Raw genomic sequence first — 21,013 nt, 5'->3', positions numbered from 1 at the left:
CTATCTTTTTGAGTATGGGACCTCCACGGGACTTCAAGGTTTGTTTCACTGAACTTCTGTATCATGCATAATGAGGTCTGGCTGTTTAAACTACTGCAAAAGAAGACATAAGCATGAAATACTGTTTGTATGTAGGCTATGTGTGAATTTGAGCTACCTTAAAAATATACATGGGGACAGAAACGCTCCCCTGTGATGATTTAAAAATAGTGTATAGGCCTATTTAGTAGGCTAATGTAAAGGATAAAATATTACAATGTAATATTTTAATATCTATTTTTTTATTAGGCTATGTATTATTCTAATTATTGTTAAATGTATTTATTTAATCTTTTTAAAATTCTTTTGGGATTTATATGAAATCAGTATTTTAATAACAAACAATCACTGTCCACAATACTGTCATTACCATCACACCAGACATTTTAGACAGCATTTCTAACAAAAACACTTCACATTTGGTTATGATGGAAATGACAGGAGTGCTCATCTCGTCCAGGACAGTTTGGAAATGTAATTCATTTCTTAGATTAACTTACTTTATTGGAAGTAGCAGTAGTTGACGGTGTCATCAATTTCTTAATGTTTTTTTTTATATAAGTTAATTGACAGCTAGCTAACTTGATGTGAAGTTTTGACGTTGTGTGTGATGGTAATGACACTTGAAATTGAACTTGGTAACACAACATCACAAGTTTTACCAAAAAAGGGCATGTGATAAATAACAGAATGCAAATTTTCTAAAATGAATGACTACATTTCTCAAAATGTGTATGCAACAAAGCACACAATGTAGAAAACCATATCTCACAATGTAATGCGACGAAATGAACCAGAACAAGGTTGCTAGTTTACTGGACTGCCAAAAGTGTAAAAATCAGGGTTGGAAGTAAAAATCCTATAAATTTTCTAATAGGGGAATTGATTTTTAACAATAACGTATAACCCTTTAAAGATAGGCCTACTATGAGCTACAAAGTGTGTTAATCGATGCTATATGTTTCAGCCAGCATTATTTCATGTTTAACGGCAGAATTCTTGGTGAAAAACAACCTGCATAAATTACAGAAATCCTCACCGATCAGAGAATTGCGACAAGTAAATTGCGTCAATTAGCACTTCCAATAAAGCAGTGTAAATTATTTATTTGTATGCATGATTTGCAATAAATTAAAAATATATAATTTCATAATCAACATCTTTAAATCAATAGTTTCATATTTATCTTTTGTTTTTAATTTGATTGTCATTCTCAATGCTTTATGGGATTGTAGTTATTCTATATGTCACATGGGTCCATTTTTTAAATTGAGATTTATACATCACATGTAAGCTATATTGGAAGGAACGAACATGTCGGAATATTCCCAATTTAAATAATTCCCGCCCAAAGCATACGTAAGTTAAGGGGAGGGGACGAGGCCTTGTTGAGTTGCATTAGTAGTGTGTTGAATCTCACGGTTATGGTAAGGGGTGGGACATATCCCAAACATGTTCGAAGCAGTTGACCAATCACAACACACTGATCCAGCCGACCAATCAGAGCACATTGTGCTTTTTGGGAAAAGGGTCTTTATAGAGACAGGAACTAAACAGGAGTGCGTTTCCCAAAGCCAACTATCGTCGCAAGTTCTGTCGTTACCAATAGAGTTCAATGGATATTGCGACCATAGTTGGCCAACGATACTTTTAGGAAACGCACCCCAGAGCGTTACTGACAAACTGCGGGAAGAGAGGAACTGCAACAATGTCAAATATGTGAAAAAGAATGTGTTTTTGAATATTCAAGCATGAAAACCTCTTCTAGCAGACCCCAAAAACAAAATCAAGACTTTGTAAAAGGGCATAATAGGTCCCCTTTAAATAGTAGACACAGACAGCAGTGTTTGAGATTTTGGACACTCTTAACAACTTTCTTTCTTTTGCCGTTATAGATGAGCAAAGCATCTCCTCCGAAAAAGATCTCATCTCTCCTCCCAGCCTGTCCTATCCTCTGGTGGAAGCTTCATCATACGGCATCAAGCCGTGTGCGTCTTCCTACGCGGAGGTCAGCACTGAAGGTCTCTCTGGCTACGAGCAACTGGAGGCAAAGAACTACCTGGAGTACGCCAGACCCAACAGCCAGGCACTCAGCCCCCGAATTGAGATTACTCCCTCCCGCGAGCACTATAGTCATGGTCGAGACTCCCTCCAGAACCATCTCGTGAACACCAGCGCCAGTCCTGGGCTCACCGTTCCCGGGCACGATCCTCTGGCCTACCGGGAGCCGCAGTGCCTGAGTCCGGCCAGCAGCAACTCATCCACCTCCTGGCACTCGGAAAACCTCTCGCCCTGGGCCTCGCCCTGCGTTTCGCCCAGCAACAGCCAGGCGACTGGAGATCTCTGCCCACGACTTCAGGGCGTCCACACGGGCTCCCCTCGAACCAGTCCGGGCACTTCTCCACAAACCAGCCTGGCCGAGGACGGCTGTGTTGGGCCGCGCTCTCCTTCCCCCCGGCCCGGCTCGCGCTCCACCTCCCCTCTATGCAAACGCACCTACGAGATGTACAGGAACCCCAACCTGGTGCCAGTGGCCCGATCACGCAGCCCGTCACCCCACGGCGGCCATGAAGAGCATCACGCCGGCCATTATGGCTCAAATAACCTCTCAGGGTCTATGAACGGGTTCGGCGTTGGCCAGGCTACTTCCATTCCAACCAAGATCGTGAAGCCTAACCAGCAGGCCTACCCACTCTACACAGACAACCACACTGAGAGTTACCTGGTGTCATGTGACCAGGATATGAAGACCAAACCTGGCCCAGAATCTTTCTTCGTAATCCCTCAAATCTGGCCTAAACAACTGGTGCCCGGCATATGCAGGTAACATTTTAAATTTTCTTTCTATGCAGGGTTTGCTTGTAGAGTGACACAACTTTGATAGGAATTTTGTCCTATCTACAAAAGATTTTGTCGCCACTACAGATTGGTAAATTATGTCTATATTAAAGTCTTTTCATTGTACTTTTAACCCTGTGTGTTGATACCAATACCAGTCTAGAAAGTTGGGTAAACTATGACAGATATGCATGTGTACATCCTCAAACAAAACATTATAGCTTGAAATTTTGTAATAAATCCTGCACACTACTCAAACATGCATCATTAAAAAAAAATATTTGCAACGTTTTGGTTAATCGACCTTCTTCAGGCTTATGCTTTCTAAAGACGATTTTAGAAAACCTATAAAATCATTACAAATCACACATGGATCTAATAAACTTGGGTACGATATGTATGTAGACTACATTGATGACACCTATTGAATCGTAGGCTACGACGCAAGTGTCTTCAGCGTGCGCTAGTGGTAAACAAATAGGGCAAGATAAAAGATTGCACTTTAGCAATTGTGGTTTTTATGTGCGCTGAAAAAAAGAGGAGGAATTGAAAGAGGAAAATATGGATGTGGTCTAGGAAAAAGAGGCCAACAATTTTGCAAATGAAGCTTGAGGTAAGTAGTTTTAAGTTTTAGCGGCATGTCGCTCTGATCAATACGCCATTTCATGTTGCGTTTTCATTGGCTAGTCAGTAGACGCAGGTCGTAGAAGCAAACACACTGTGAGATGATCATGCTGGATTTCTGACACTTAGAAAACTGTCTTAGGCTATCTGTGGTCGCCAGACCATGACAACAGCCGTCACTGAACCTTTCTCACTGTATGACGTAGGACCACGGTTTCGGAGCCTTGACCACAGATATCGCCACGATTGGTCATCTTTCGTCTGGGACAGCCCAAAATCCGGGCATTACTCAGTGTTCCTTAGTAGTGTGCAGAATTTATTCATGTTTATTTTGGACTTTTATCCGACGCACCTACAAATGATTTGTGTGCGAAAGGTACTATATTTTCTATTTAAAGTATTTATATTTATAAAATGTGTAATATTTTTGGTCCATTATCTGTTCAGCTGAGCAAGCATGGTTATTGGCCGGTGCAGATAATCTTAAAAAACATTAGAAAACTTCTTAAAATTGTACAGTACTGTTCAAAAGTCTCTTATGCTCACCAAAACTGTATTTATTTGATTAAAAATACAGTAAAAACAGTAATATTATTACAATTTAAATAACTATTTTCTATTTGAATATATTATAAAATGTAATTTATTCCTGTGAATTTTCAGCACTATTACTCCCGTCTTCAGTGTCACGCGATCACTAAAATCATTAAAATATTATGGTTTGCTGCAAGAAAAGTTTCTTCTTATTATTATTATTATCAGTGTTGAAAACAATTGTGCTGCTTCATATTTTTTTTAGCTTTCTTTGAAAGTCGAAAAGAACAATTGATTTGAAATGGAAATCTTCTGTTACGGTATAAATGCCAATTTTAATTAATTGAATGTGTCCTTGCAGGATCAAATTATTATTCTTATTTTATTAATTTTTTTTAAGAAAAGGAAATCTTACTGACTCCAAACTTGTTTTGAACTTAAATCCAAGTACAAAAACATGCATTAGTTGTTTGTAGTTTGATCTGCTATCAGTCACACACTCTTATAACATACACAATCCGTAAAACCCTCATGCACCTGCTGATCTATTCATGCAACAAATCGGATATGTGAAGCAAATGAGCATGACTATCATCTTTCATCTCTCCCAGCATCCCCGTGGCCTCCCTGCCCCCCCTGGAGTGGCCCCTACCGAGCCGCAGCGACCAGTTCGAGCTCCACGTGGAGGTGCAGCCCAAACCCCACCACAGAGCCCACTATGAGACCGAGGGCAGCCGAGGGGCGGTCAAAGCCCCCACTGGAGGTCACCCTGTGGTCCAGGTGGGTGTTCATTCTGTCTTCCAGACGTGCGTGTGAAGGTATTTCCTAGTCATTATGCAGCGTGAAGTGATTTTGCCCCAGGGTCAGGCCTATGAAAATGGCCCTCTGCTCTTCTGTGTTGTCCGATCGTTTATCCACCCTCACAAGTGAATGCACTCTTTCATTACTTGTGCATGCTATAAGATGAGCTTACAGTCGTGCTTACAGATAAATCTCGAATCCGAATAATTCAAACGTCAGCTCGTAACTCGTTCAGCACTGTTTATGCCTCAAATAATGTGGATTTTTAAGCCATGAGTATGGACTAGAATATCATTAGAGACTTGGTGATTCAATTACTAACTACCTAGCAAGCACCCAGAACAATAATTAATTTTATTTAAAAATATATTATTAAATTCAATTTTATTTTTATTAGTTAACAATAACTAGTTTAATTTTATTATTTTTATTTATGTTATATGTATTTTATTTTTTACAATTTTCTTTTATTAATAGCATTTTATTTTTTTATTTGCATTACTTTTACATTTTTATTTTAGTTATTGTAAATTGATTTATTTTATCATATATATATATATTTTTTTTTTTGTTACTTTTTTTTTGTTGTATTTTAATTAAATTTTTTGTTAATATTCATGGTGGTTATTTTTATTTTTAGATTTTTATCATAGAGACTTTGGGGTTTTAGAGCAGAATTTATTTGTATTTACTGTTGCTTGAAACTCTTCAGGAAGTTGTGTTTGTCCAGAGGTTTTACAGACGCAGTAATGGCAGCTGTATCCTGCAGACACATGATATTGCTCAGTTTGTTTACCACTTAAAGTTTGATGTTGCTCTGGCAACAGTTTATGTGAAAGCCCTCTTGTTGCTTTTTGCTCTCTCAGTGTAAACCATCTTTAATGGTCTTGTTAGCGGAGCGGCCAGCATCCTTCCGATGTCAGCGCTCTGGTAAAGATTGCAGACTGCCTTGGCAAAGCCAAAATGTTTAATGCTTTCCATTCCCTGGCGCTCGCTGTGGTCAGTGCAGCCCGTCGCTGGCCAATCACGTGGCGGGGAGTTACTCAGGACTGCTCCTTCCTCTACTTTACTTTTCCGACCTCACGACTGACTCACCGCTCGCCAGCTGCCATGGCAACCAGGTTCTCAGATGGCCCATGGAAACGGCCGTGTTTACCCACTTCATGAGGCCCAGCTCTCGTACCAGACCCACTCACCTGTGTCCTGAAGAGACACATTCAGACGTTTCGTGCAGAATGACAGACATTATTTATGGAATTCAGTCTTAATCAATTAAACATGTTATTACTAAAAAGTTTTTCTAAATTATTAATATTAGTTTAATATTCATAAATTGTTATTACTAAAACTATTAACATTATTAATAATATACTATTACAGTCATAGGTTGTTTAAAAATATATTATAAACTAATATTTTAAGAATTTTGTTTATTTGTTTTTATGCATGTTTTAATTATTGGTTTTATTTATTTATGTTTTATTTGTTTCTGTGTTAATTAATTAGCTTTTTATTTATTTTATTTATTTGTTTGTTTATGGTTTATGTATTTATTTAGGTTTTTGATTGTTTATTTATTTACGTTTTGTTTATGTACAATAATTTTATTTATTTAAATTGTATGTTATTATTTATTTAATGCTAGCTTTGTTTATTTGTTTATTGATTTATTTTATATTATTTTTATATATATTTATGTGTTTATTTTGAGATAAAATATGACTCAGATATGTTCAGTCTTAGAAAAAATATATAACATTTATTTGGATGGCATATTTTAAATAATTTTGATGTTAAATCTACTATTGTTTCATATATAATTGTTCTAGAGCCTCTACATATTTAATGAAATTACATCCGAAACTGCTATAACTAAAATTCCAGAAAAATTAAGAGTACGGTAATCCTTTACTTTACTTTTTCAAGGGACAAGTAATTCAATTACAGTAATTAATTACTTAGCAATGCATTCCACCAAACACTGGAAATGACGTTTGTCCTCCATTTAATCTCATTGCTGCCTAGAAGAAATAGAGATATTAGAGACATCTAATTTACGATTTGTCTTTCTCAGATGTTGCGTTTAATCTGGACTTGTAAAGAGCCAATTAGAGATCAGTTTACTGTACTGTTACTAGTACTGTCTGCAATGCTCCAAACACACACATTTCATCCCCCTTATCTGATGCAGCATTGTTTTTAGCCCACTTTTGTCCATCAAACATGCATTTGTAATGTTGACACATGCCCTGCTCACTGTGCTTTTGATATCCAGAGTAAATTTAGCTGCATCTTCATGCTCTGTGGTTTCTGCACACTTCCTTCCGATGTAGACGCGTTTTTTTAAAGAGTGCACATCAAATGTGTTACCTGCTTTTTTGTGTCATCTGCTTTCAGTATTCACATGACTCTGCTTGTGCAATGTTGTCATGGTGATTGAAATGTTTTCAGTAAATTGCTAAATGAGGCCGTAGTAACAAGTTACTCTACAATCAGTCACTTGCAGAGGAAGTGATGAAGAAGTGTATTTTTTGGATAGTGCTTGTGCTTTCATTTATCACACAATTGGTCATATGTGGTTTTGACATTAACTTAGTTAGCTTAGTTAGTTAGTTATTTATCAAAAGTGAGACATTCGATATGTCATGCTCTAAACTGTCTATTTCAGAAAGAAACATATCAACACAGAAAAGAAAACTGAGGTTGGGGTTTTCATATGAACTGCCATTTACAAGGGTTGCAGGTTCAATATCAAGTAAAAGTGGCTTCTGGCTTGAAAACTTCAGTGTTTGCAGTGATCATCATTGCTTTGTCATCAAAGTGCCCTCGAGCAATGCATTTATCTTTAATTGTAGGGATTGTGCCTACAATTAGTTAACCTCAAGTTGTTTCAATAGAAAAGTTAAGCTCAATAAATGATCAAGTAGCTTTTTCGCCCTCAAATTATATCAAAACTGGTCCTTTATCCTTAAATCCCCCCTTAAATTATGTCCTCTTTGTGAGATGCATGTAGTTAAAAGAGAAACCCTGTTTTGTTGTGCACATTATCTAACTCATCTACAACAAAATGACAAGGCCAGAGTTGTTTTTCTCATTGGACATGCCATGTTTTGCATATGAAAATGTGACCCATTTGCCTCTGTGTCGAACAGGATTTGAAAGCCCTTCTGAATTATTAACCTTCAGTGCAGGAATTCAGACACAAACTAAGATGCATCTGTGCAATTTCACATTCATCTGCATATGCATAAACCATTTTGGCACTCCGCCACTGTGGACATCCCTGAGGGTTTAATACTGTATGATTTCCAGAATGCCATACCAAGACTCATTCAGTTTTAGATTTGAATTTAAGAATTTATCTTCCACAATCAGTCAACTGACACTGGAAGGACCCAGGTCACAAACGTTGCCACAGTCAGAGCTTGCGATTGACTCACGGGTTTCCTGTAGAGTTTGAAGGAGATGAATCGGTGAAGGGAAGACGTTTGCAGACACACACACACACACACACACACCCTTCTGGCTTGTGTTCAAGGTTTCCGGAGATGCTAATGTTTCCAGCAGGCCTGTGCTTCCCATAACCAGGAGAGCAGACCTTCGCTAAAATAGTTGCTCCGGCTACACTATTATATATATATATATGTACAGGTGAAACCCGAAAAATTAGAATATGGTGCAAAAGTTCATTTATTTCAATAATTCAACTTAAAAGGTGAAACTAATATATTATATAGACTCATTACATGCACAGTGAGATATTTCAAGCCTTTATTTGTTATAATTTTGATGATTATGGCTTATGAAAACCCCAAATTCAAAATTAGAATTAGAAGCTGTAAGCCATAATCATCAAAATTATAACAAATAAAGGCTTGTAATATCTCACTGTGCATGTAATGAGTCTATATAATATATTAGTTTCACCTTTTAAGTTGAATTACTGAAATAAATGAACTTTTGCATGATATTCTAATTTCTCGAGTTTCACCTGTATATGTATGAGGCCTAAAACTAAATTTTTGCCATAAATATGTTTTACCAGGCATAGGCAGTAATGACACCAACATTTTCAATAGCAGTGAAAATTCACAATTTTCTATTCCAAATTCGATACTACAGCTAAAACTGCTAGCCAAACTAATATAAATGTAAACCATTAAAGACAAGCAAACAGTCAGTAGTACAATAAAGGGTTAGTACAAATAAATACAATACAACAAAGATAAAGTGAAATAAAGCACATGCAAAATAACACTGCATAGTATTCATTTTATAAATGAAACATCCTGATTTATTAATCCTTATCAAAGTTACAAATGTTATTCAATCAAAAGTAGTGAGTGATTAACATTAAAGCACAGACAGCAGGAATATTAGGCTACTATCACTTTAAGACCTGACACACAGATCTAATACACTGATACTGATACATGTGTTTACTTTCTCAACTGTTTACATTCACTTAAGACATAACCGACTATGTTTACTAGGATACTCGCTATTTTTTGACAATTTTGTGTGAATTTGTCCGCTCAAGTGAAAGGGAGCTCTGTTTATTATTTGCAACTTAGTAACGAAATGAGCTCCCTTTTGCGTCATCTTGAATATTGTCGAGGCTTAAACTTTGGTGACGATGCAGCGCTGGCCCGAGCATCGTTTACGTTTGTTCACGTTCATGTATTGTTAGAATTAATAAAAATGTTACCGGCCAACTGGCGAGTGACACCGTTTCATACACTCGCTAACGCCGATTTTTAGTCGCATTTGGTGCTAGGTGAGTGTTAATGTGTATGTGTTATTCATCAAAAATTTAAAAATCTTTCATGGTTTCCACAGAGATATAAAGCAGCACAACTGTTTTCAATAATAATAAGAAATGTTTCTTGAGCATCAAATCATCATATTAAAATGATTTCTGAAGGATCATGTGACACTGAAGACTGGAGTAAATAATGCTGAAAATTTAGCTTTGCGTCACAGGAATAAATTAAATTTTTAAATACATTCAAATCGGAAATGAGACTTTTTGCACTTTTCTGTGTGCAGTTACGTGGATACAGGGGCAAGGAGCCGCTTGGTTTGCAGATCTTTATTGGCACGGCGGACGAGCGAATCCTGAAGCCTCACGCTTTCTATCAGGTCCATCGCATTACCGGCAAAACCGTCACCACCACCAGCTACGAGAAGATCATCAACGGCACCAAAGTCTTGGAAATCCCTCTTGAGCCAAAGAATAATATGAAAGCAATGTGAGTACATGATGGTTTCCACTTTTTGGGTTTTAAATGTGCATAGTAACATGGTATAAATTGCTTTTTAATGCTTCTCAGAATTGATTGTGCCGGGATTCTCAAGCTCCGGAATGCAGACATCGAGCTGCGGAAAGGCGAGACGGACATTGGGCGTAAAAACACGCGTGTTCGACTGGTATTTCGTATTCATATTCCCCAGCAAGGAGGTCAACATATGTCTCTGCAAGTTGCTTCGCATCCCATTGAATGCTGTGAGTAAATGTGGACTTTAAGGAGTCCTATTATGCCCTTTTACAAAGAATAGGTTCTGCTAGAGTAGGTATCTACTAGAAGAGGTTTCCATGCTTGAATGTTAAAGAAACACATTTTTCCCCCATATTTGACATGGTTGCAGCACCTCTCTTCCCAGTCTGTCAGTAACGCTCTGGGGTGCGTTTCCCGTACAACTACGTAACTCGCTGCTTCACTACCATAGTATTATGCATTGTTGGAGAAATCAACTAGCTAGTCACGACTGTTTCCCGAAACCATGCTGTCGCAAAGTGGTCGTTCAACCACCTTGATTTATGACGTCACGCACGTGGTGCAGTAATAACTTCTTTAATGAAACTGTTTAGAGATCGAATTAACGCTAAATGTTTTGATATAAATTACAGGCATGGCATCTGAGGACTATTACTCATTTATCTCAGTTTATTTTGCTTTATTTCCAGATTCAATCATGGCTCGTTCTTACAGTAGAACACGTTTGCACATGCGCACTCTTCAAAAAACTATGCTTTTGGGAATCTCTTGACAAACTAAAAGACGTAAATTACATTTGTATGTATTCTAAATAAAAAAAACACGAGTTGTATTGAATGTCAGCTTGCTTATTTGGCTCAAGATAAGGATTTATTAAGTCCACATGTCATGTAAACTAGAAACTTGCTTTTAACCACAGGTCGAGTGCTGTGGTTTCGGGAAACACCGACTCGTTGAACTATTCTGATAACGATGGAACTTGTGAACATAGTTGGCTAACGATGCTTTTGGGAAACGCACCCCTGTTTAGTCTCAATGAAGCCACTCCTTCTGAAAAGCACAATGTTCTCTGATTGGTCGGCTGGATCAGTGTGTTGTGATTGGTCAACTGCTTTGAGCGTGTTTGGGAAAGGTCCCGCCCCTTACTATAAGCATGTGTTTCAACTCAATAGAGCATCACAGTCCCGTCCACAGCCGGTGCCGGAAGTAAGAATTCAATACAATTTCTCCATTGACAGTTGGGGTATAAGCCATAAAAACGTAACCATACATGGTAGACTTAAAACCAGCAACGGCTGTACTAAGCGATTGTATATGCTCATATAAACGCCAAAAGTTCATGGGGCACTAACCTTGTTTTGAGATAAATGCCTTTTATTCGCGATGTCTTCGATAAGTACTTCATTATCCACAATCCTAAACAATCCCACAATTCCACAGTGATGCATCTGATTGGTGGAAGTCGTGTAAACCCCGCGAAGGTCCGTGAAAAAACAGAGCGTTGCCATGGAAGCAGGATTCTAACCGTAGAGACGGAACGGACTGTTTTCTTTAGCGGAAGCCATATAAATAGTTTTTAAATCAATAAATTCCTTTTTAAATAAATATTTTGTGTCAAATTATTTATTTATTTGGTAAGGCTCTTTCGCAGTTATGGCTTCAGTCGACTTCAGTGAGGCGCGGTGGTTTATGGGATGAGTAGTTCCTTCGCTCGGAAATGAAAATATGTTTTTTAATTTTTTTAGTTTTTTCACTCGAAATGATATGTTGTATGCTTATGAGTTCAGCCATAGCTGGTTATCCTCAGACATGCTCTAAAACTCTTTAGATACGGATTTTTCCAAAAGTCAATGGGAGAAATGAATGGGAAATTTACTTCCGGCACCAAAGCTCTCTCGGGCTGTGGGCGGGACTGTGATGCTCTATAGAGCTGGTAAGTCCCGCCCCCTCCGTAAAACCCCGCTGGACCTCAAAGTTGAAAAACCGTCAATGCAAGTGAATGGGAGAAAATAATTATTTTCTGGTCCCGTTTGAATTGTGCCATGAATGTGAACATATGTTGTCTGTGAATTTTTTATATAATCTTTCATGTTACAAGTTTGACAGTATATGGTATGATTCGTCGGCTAGCAGTTGTGGAAAAGAAATAACGAGAAAGACTACATGTCGCCTATGTGACGTCACCGCATAAAGTTGACTTACCCGTGGTTTTCGCCAACCTCAGCGATTTTGTCCTCTCCCTGAAAGAAGGCGGTGAAGTGCACCAAAGACACAGCCATGTCTAGCGGGATCCGTGAGCTAGAGCCGTGAGCTAGTGGTGTTGACGTTTCAAACGCGTCGAAAGCAGCGAAGAGTTGTAGTCCACAAAGTGCTCTCACACAAAGTCTACCCGTATCAAACTTCTACCCGCTAAATTGTAGCATTCTTCACACGAAAGATTATATAAAAAATTCACAGACAACATATGTTCACATTCATGGCACAATTCAAACGGGACCAGAAAATAATTATTTTCTCCCATTCACTTGCATTGACGTTTTTTCAACTTTGAGGTCCAGCGGGGTTTTCGGAAGGGGCGGGACTTACCAGCTCTATACTAACTAACTCAACCAGGCCCCGCCCCTTTATTTGCATGTGCCTTGAGAGGGAATTATTTAAATGAGGAATATTGTGACGTGTTCGTTCCCGGAAGAAAACTAAAGGCTCGAGTCATTTCAGGGAGTTCAGAAACCGTTACTGATATAGAGAATAACTCCCGCTTGAGGGACTTTGTGCTTTGTAACTTTGCAGACCTTTTTCGTGCTCAAACAGCAACATTACACACTAAAGAAAGCTGAAAATATACAAAAGCATTATAGGTACATGTTAGGTAGTTGAGTGTACTTAATCAACATGAAATAAAAATGGGCCTTATTTACTTTCTTCTTTATTTTCTGGATGGCTTAAACCTGACGGGTTCAGCGACTGAATGTTGTAACATTGGTAACATTAGGTTGAAGTGTATCTGATATCTGAATATTTGTCATGCTCTTATCAGATATCAGGTGGCTTTGTCTGACATGTAATTCTGTCGCTGTCTGGTTGCTCTGCTTCCTCCTCGGCTAGGTTTCGTTTGATGCAAACCAAGTTGAACGGAGCAAAAGAGGAATGAATTTAAACTGATCCTGATAAACTCCCCAACCCCCTTTTTCTGTATTAGGAAGTTAAATCTTTTCTGTCAGGCACTGAGATATAGCATTGCTCTATTTGTAGACGTACCCCCGTCCTCAGGTAGCAAGCTGTCTCATTTAAGAGGAGAGCGTACGCTTCATTAATTCAGATTACGGCGCGCCACACACATCTGTCTAAAGGTCACTCGTATTTGTTTTAATCAAAGTTGCTGTAGCGGATATTATATCATAGATAAGTTTCATGAGTGCATGTCCTTAATATTGTGACAACAAACTTCATCATCTTGTAAAACAGGATTTAATAATCCTTCAGCCTAGAATAAATAAAGAGGGCATTTAATATGCTGGATCGTACTGCCTTTTTGTTTACATGGCTTAATGTCAATTTGGCTGAAGCAAATTTAGCTAATTGTCCTAGTTAAAAGCCTCTTAATTCCAATGCAAATAAAAAATGCATGACTTCCGGGAGATTTTGATATCTTGATGTGATATCTTCATAATCTGTTGTATGACTTGCATACTAACATCATAGTTTATTAATTATTATTGTTATTATTTATTATGGCTTGTATAATTTAGTAGGCAATTTAAATGTAGGGCATCCCAAGCAAAAATCACAGCATTATATATATATATATATATATATATATATATATATATATATATATATATATATATATATATATATATATATATTAAAACAGGGTTATTATATAACACGTTTGATTTTATATATATACTGGTATATATATATATATATATATTTTTTTTTTGTATTTAAAAAAAATATATTTTATTTGATCCTTTTATTAATAACCTGAGGTTAAGTGCCTTTTTGGGAAACATTTTATCGGTCATTTAGCTGACAGTTTTTCATCCAAAGCGACTTATTGATCGCAGAATCAATATTTCGTAGCCCAAGCAGGGGTTAAGTGACTCGCTCAAGGGGACAACTGTAATAGGGGTCTCAGTAACTCTTAGTTCGTGGGCCACTCTTACTAGGCTTCAAACCTGTTCAGTCCAGACATCTAAATGCTGTATGTTCTCCCTGTTTGACTCTATAGCACAGAGGTCTGCCCACGAGCTGCCCATGGTAGAGAAGCAGGACATGGATGGCTGTTCGGTTCATGGAGGCCAGCAGATGATTCTCACCGGCCAGAACTTCAGCGCAGATTCAAAGGTGATCTTCATGGAGAAGACTCATGGTAAGTGCTAAAAGATTGATGTTCTGCCTAGTATATTTGCAGGTACATGTTAATTTTTTTTATTTTTTTACATTTTCGGTGTAGATTATGAGGTATAATCTAGGATATTCCTTCCTTCTCAATTTCCTTCCTGTGTTAACATATTATGTTTTGAAACGGGAAGTTAGAGCTGAAGATACTGAATTTATTATAGACGGTGAAGAAACAAGGTCATTTTAACTATCTAATGGCTCTTTTATTAAGTACTGCTGTCATAGTACTTTTACAATTTCTATGATATAATATATACATTAGTGTGCAAAAGTCTAGGCCACCACCAGTTTTGTTGTTTTAGCAATGTTTTAATGATCATCCATATTTATTTTCCGGTCTATTTATTAAGATACAGACAGAAAACACAGGAAATATGTACACAAAATGTAAAAAAATTTAAATTCAGAACAAAATGGCTGTTTTTAAGCAAGAATCTGTATTAAGTGTGACGTCCAGGTTCTTCCAGCTTCTCAAAGAAGAAATTCTGAGAAACTTCTCATCATATTTAGAAAGTTTTCTTGGCCTTCCAGTCCTTTTCCATTCCATTTAGGTTTAAGTCACTAAATACCTTTTTTTTCTGTTTCTTTTTCTTCTTCTGTTTTTTAATACTGCATACAAATTTCCTGTATTTTCTGATTTTGTGTGCGTGTGCGTGTGCGTGTGCGTGTGTGTGTGTGTGTGTGTGTGTGTGTGTGTGTGTGTGTGTGTGTGTGTGTGTGTGTGTGTGTGTGTGTGTGTGTGTGTGTGTGTGTGTGTGTGTGTGTGTGTGTGTGTGTGTGTGTATAGCACTGTGCAAAAGTATATATGAATATATTAGCTCACAAGTCAGAAGTGAATTATGTGCTAATTTTATGTGCACTACTGTCATTACTAAAAGTGTTATCAAATCAGGCAATCATTTTCATTATCAGACAAGCTAAAATATGGCTAATAGTCTTTAGTTTACGTCACCGCCCAGTGAAATGACGCTTAATGCTTTGTACTTGGACTTTTAATTCCAGTCAATTTTGTTGCATCCTGTTAAATTATTTTTTTTGTCTTGCTGGTCTTATTATTTTTTATGGGGAGGGATTTTTTTTTATTATTGAACAAAAACTTGTATGTGATTCAATTGAAGTGAATTTTGTCAATGTTTGGGAATAAACTAGGATATACCGGCGGTAGACTACAGTACCTATAAAAGTCTGAAAGACAAGGTTTTTGATATCAGGCCTTAACATTTTCTTTTCATTCTACCCACATGTTGTTTTCATGTCTTCTATCGCTTTTATACGTCACCTGTTTTTGTGCTTATTGTTTGTTGACTCACACTGATAGGCAAACTAGGGCGACAATTTACCATCAACAAATTAGCATTATTTTGGAGATAAGAGGAAAAGCTTCACTGTCCTTTCTTTGTTATTTTTTCAGTGTGCGGGTGCGCTTTTGTTGACGAGTGTGTCGCCTTTTGTGTTCAAACATATGTAGATGCTCTTTTGTCTCGCATATTTGATCAAATATTATGCATACAGGAAAAAAAGTGTAACATGAAATGGCTGTTTTCTCATTCTATTTCCATATTCATGAGTCATTGTTTTATCTGAAATTAACATAATAAAGTAGTTGAACTAAACGGCTGATAAAACTATGTAATTGCAGACACACTCAAACTCATCAGTGAACTTTATGAATGACAGTGGTCTGCAAAAGACCTTTTCATTTGAATTGTGACCTTTTCTAATCTGTTTCACTCACATTTGCATGCAGTTTTAGATTTCGGATCTGAATACAGTGTCAGCTTTATGTACAAACACAGCAGCTCATCTACGTAGATTCTCCAGTTTCACTGTCATTATCAGCTTGATTCACCTGTCTTTCTCTATTTTCATTATTATTTTTACTTAACATCTACATTAAGGTACACATGAATTTAAAATGTGTTTCTTTTGGCTGTTAGTTCATGTCTTTAAGTTTTGAGGCCATTAATATACCAGTGTACTCCTAAAAGTTGACAAAACAAACATTTTGCAGATATAAGCATTTAAATACAAATATTTAAATATGTTTAAATATGAAGTCTTTCTCTTCCTGGGAAATGAACCAACAGTAACGAGTAGGGATGCACAATAGGATTTTTCTTTGGCCGATATCGATTTTAACAAACAATCACTGGCCGATTTCGATATGTGTCACTTGCTCTCTTATTTGAACTTTTGTCCAAAAATTAAATTTGTGTTTTCATCATGTTGTAAATGAGCAAATTTCAAAAACACATGCGTTAAGGTACACTAGTTAGTTTATTGCTGCATCGTAAAATAATTTCTATTGACCTTGTATTGGGTCCTTTTAACATTCAACAGGCCAACATAAATACAACAGAACAAAGATGCATATGAAATAACCAGTGCTTTTCAGGTCGATCGAACAGTAGTTTTTAGGTACGGAAATAAAGTAATCAAATAAGTGACCCTGGACCACAAAACCAGTCGCATACTGTAGGTTACAATTTATAAATTGAGATGTATACATCATATGAAAGCTGAATAAATAAGCTTTCCATTGATGTATGGTTTGTTAGGATAGGGCACTATTTGGCCGAGATACAACTATATGAACATCTGGAATCTGAAGGTGCCAAAAATTTAGAAAAATTGAGAAAGTTTTCCATTTATGTTTGTTCAAAATAAGTTTCGTACTACATTTTTTTCTTTCCCCAGTTTTTAGTGTTTCCTCACTGAATATCCTGTTGCGTTGGGAAATGCATCATATTATGGAAGTAAAATGGGTTGCAAAAGCCGTTCTATATTGATTTTTATCTATATTGATGTCTGTAAAGTCATCAGACTTACAAGAAGTGCGTTTAGTGAATCAAATGAGTCTTTAGAGGTTGCTGTGGTGTTGGTGGCAGAGGCTTTTGCCTACAGGTGTCATTGTTATGGCACTCCCACACACTGTGCTCTTTCATGCATGCTAAGCGGCAGATGGATTGTGTGTGTGTGTGTGTGTGCTATGACTACTTGCTCTTATTGATGCTGCTTTTTGCCTCGGACAGGTGGCACTCGGCAGTTTTGCTTGCAAATAAAATCCAGTCACAGCTGTGTGATTAGAAAGTGCTCCTTCAACCTTCAAAGTTCCTGTTGCTGCTTTTTTTTTTACTTTGTTTTTTTTCCCACCCATTGTGTCCTCTACTGCTGTTCACATTGTTTTATTGATGTACGCAATGTGTCGTCTAGGTTTTGTTCATTTTGGTAGAATGCAAAGTTCTGTTTATTGATCTATTGGTTGAGGCTAATGTGTTTAGTCTATCAGAAAAGAGCTGTGACTCATCAAGTCCTTTTTAGGCTTTTTTTATTTTTGTTGAAAATTCAGTGTTTGTTTCTGTCTAACCCCCTCGATATCTCTGTAACTAACACATTCCTTTTTTTCTAAATATACAGTGTGCTCTCAAGCAAAGTATTTAAACACTTAAAGGTAATATGTGACCCTGGACCACAAAACCAGTCACATGGGTCAATTTTTTGAAATTGAGATTTATACATAATCTGAAAGCTGAATAAATAAGCTTTACATTGTGAAAATGGTGAGCATTCACTCACAAAAATAAATATTTTATATATTTACGGTAGGAAATTGACTAAATATGTTCATGGAACATGATCTTTACTTAATATCCTAATGATTTTTGGCATAAAAGAAAAATCAATAATTTTGACCCACACAATGTAATGTTGGCTGTTGCCACAAATAAACGTGTGCAACTTGTGACTGGTTTTGTGATCCAGGGTCACATATGTAATTGTTTTAATGTTACAATCATACATGATTTAAACTATATGAGTGTAATTTAGTAAGATGAGTTACTAATATGAGTAATATGATGAGTAATTTATCACATATAATTTTCAATATTCCCCCTCTGTTTATTTTAATCTGTTTGACTAATGGTAGACAGAGGAGTGTTCAGTAAAACTCATTGGCAGTGTTCAAAATAGCATACTATCTTACTATTTTTTACACAAATAAAACATTATATAACACTTAATTGTAGCATTTACTCTTTTGAGTGTCATGGCAAAGCATGCTGGGAAATATAAATCCCAGCCCAGTTTAAGTTAAATTTAAGTTTGTCTAAATTAAAAGAAACAAGTTCATAGAACTTAAAACAATGAAACAATTCAACTTACTTAAAATGTGTCCGTTTTGTGAACTCAAAAGAAATAGAAAGTTCAAAATACTCATAAAAGTTAATTTGATGGAACTAACTTGTATAATTTAAGTTGGCCCTACTCAAACCAGTTAATTATTTTAGCATTAGGGTTTACAGTGTTTCCATTAGATCATTGCAATATTTAAGTGTAAAACCAAAAAGGTTGTGCAAGCACACTGACTTTTTCAATCAAAATATTTAATAAAAGGAAATGGCCTTGAATTATAACAATATTCAAAATGAAAAATATTCCCCATGAAGCCTTTGTTTTTTATATGCAATGCAATGCCATTCATATATTCATTTTAATTAATTGAATTAAATAATTTTTGCGGCCACTGTATGTAATAGCCTACTGCATTTTTACTCTAAAAGGAAGAAACAGAAGAACATAAACGAGCATTGATTTTGTTGTGGAGAGTTTTTTTACCCTGATGGAGCGTTCTGGAGCATTGTGACTGTGAAATCTTTGAAATGGGAGACAGCTGTCTTTGGTTGGAGTTTTGCTGGCTCTTGATTTTGCTCTGTATGCCTTGCTGGGCTTCCACTCTCAAAGCTTCTACGGCTAATTATAAGAAAAAGTAAAAAGCAAACCCATGGGATCCTGAACAAGGAGCTTTGGAACAAACTCCAAACAAGCGGAACGGCCAAGGAAGAAGCACTCCTCACCTGTCGTGGGTGAAACGTAGCAGTTTGATCATAAAGCAATATTAAGACATTATCCTGGCAGTGCATGTGGAATCCCCCTTGCTAGTGCTGACTCATTTGAGCCACACGTCTCTCATTTGCGGCCCAACGAGGGGTTTCCCACATTCTGCTGTGATACAGAGCAAAATCGTTCCTGGTTTAATGACTAATTCAGTAGGAATGCTATTTTCTGTTCTGGTTTAAAGATATGTTTTGCTATGTGTTGTTTACTTATATTACTATGGTTTTTGGATTTCTGTATAAAGTCAAGTCAAGCCAAGCCACCTTTATTTATATAGCGCTTTTTATAGTACAGATTGTTTCAAAGCAGCTTTAAAGTGATAACAGGAAATAATACAAAAAAGTTTGTTTCGGCTGTACAGCAGATCTAGAAGAAAATAGTGTCAAAGTTCAGTGATGGTTAATTTTTTGTTCAGCTCAGTTCAGTTCTCATATAATGGTGTCAATGCAGGCAGATCAATAGTATTACATTTTAAGTGTCTCCAACTAAGCAAGCCAAAAGCCGAAGGTGACAGTGGCAACGAACCGAAACTCCATCAGGTGACAGAACGGAGAAAAAAACCTTGGGAGAAACCAGGCTCAGTCGGGGGCCAGTTCTCCTCTGGCCAATGAACGAACAGTGTATGATTATTATTCAGGCAGCATTACAGGTCAGAAGTCAGATTGGATCGGACAATTCAGGATATTTATCCAGTTCCATCTTGATTGAAGATCGGAGGGGAGAGTCTCGTTGACACACTCTCTGCTGACACTTCAGGGATGCGCTGTGATCGTGTCTAGACAGGTCCTCCATCTGATCTGGATACGGCCCGGCTGACTCCCGCTAAAATCTCGGGATAAACAGAGAGACTAATATTAGTGTATGGCGTTCTTCTTATGATGTAACGTGTACATTGGGTGTTATAGGAAGTGTTTCCAGTTCCAGCTGACCTAGTTTATGCAGCCTAGCAAACATTTAACTGATTTAAATAATAGAAATGTATAATGTTCTCTGTGTATGCCAGGTTATAGGGATGTGTTTTTAGTCTATATTTAAACTGACAGGGTGTGTCTGCTTCTCGAAAAATGCTAGGAAGATTGTTCCAGAGTTTAGGTGCTAAATAGGAAAAGTTGATTTTGATATTCTAGGTATTATCAACTGGCCAGAATTTTGAGATCGCAATAGACGTGAAGGACTATAATACGTTAAGAGCTTGCTCAAGTACTGAGGAGCTAAACCATTTAGTGCTTTGTAAGTAATCAGCAAGACTTTTACATTTATACGATGTTGAATATGGAGCCAATGCAGTGTTGACAAATTCAAACGGAAGACAGAATGCAATGTAAACTGTTATGTAAAGATACTTGGGATTAGGAATGAACAATTCAGATCATTTGGCCGTAGATAAAGTTGATGAGAGAGAGGTTTGAGTTCATACTGACATCTCTGACTTTTTGCAGACTTAGTCAAAATACACTACATGCTTAGATTGGCAGTCATGAGGTCAGCAGTGTCTGAGGAAGCGTGTCTGATAGAACTGTGGGTAGAAATGTGATTGATTTGTGCCACATGCAATCTCTGCAGTATGGGAACCAGTCTGTAGGCGAGGAATTATG

At 37.1% G+C, this 21,013-nt stretch overlaps 1 protein-coding gene across 1 annotated transcript in view; it reads left to right on the top strand.

The window, feature by feature from the left end:
- nfatc2a (nuclear factor of activated T cells 2a) overlaps window positions 1–21,013 on the top strand; it is a 32,039-nt gene that overhangs the window by 557 nt on the left and 10,469 nt on the right. The window contains exons 1-6 of the mRNA XM_079588516.1: window positions 1–38; window positions 1,935–2,862; window positions 4,647–4,815; window positions 9,886–10,088; window positions 10,170–10,342; window positions 14,350–14,490. The exon at window positions 1–38 is cut by the window's left edge and continues 557 nt beyond it. Coding sequence (XP_079444642.1) covers window positions 1–38; window positions 1,935–2,862; window positions 4,647–4,815; window positions 9,886–10,088; window positions 10,170–10,342; window positions 14,350–14,490 — 1,652 coding nt within the window. The remainder of the gene's footprint in view (window positions 39–1,934; window positions 2,863–4,646; window positions 4,816–9,885; window positions 10,089–10,169; window positions 10,343–14,349; window positions 14,491–21,013) is intronic.

Source organism: Phoxinus phoxinus (genome assembly GCF_949152265.1).
Source record: "Phoxinus phoxinus genome assembly, chromosome: 18".
NCBI lineage: Eukaryota > Metazoa > Chordata > Actinopteri > Cypriniformes > Leuciscidae > Phoxinus > Phoxinus phoxinus.
Note: the sequence above shows the minus strand (reverse complement) of the source record. Positions and strands in the feature narration are given on the sequence as shown.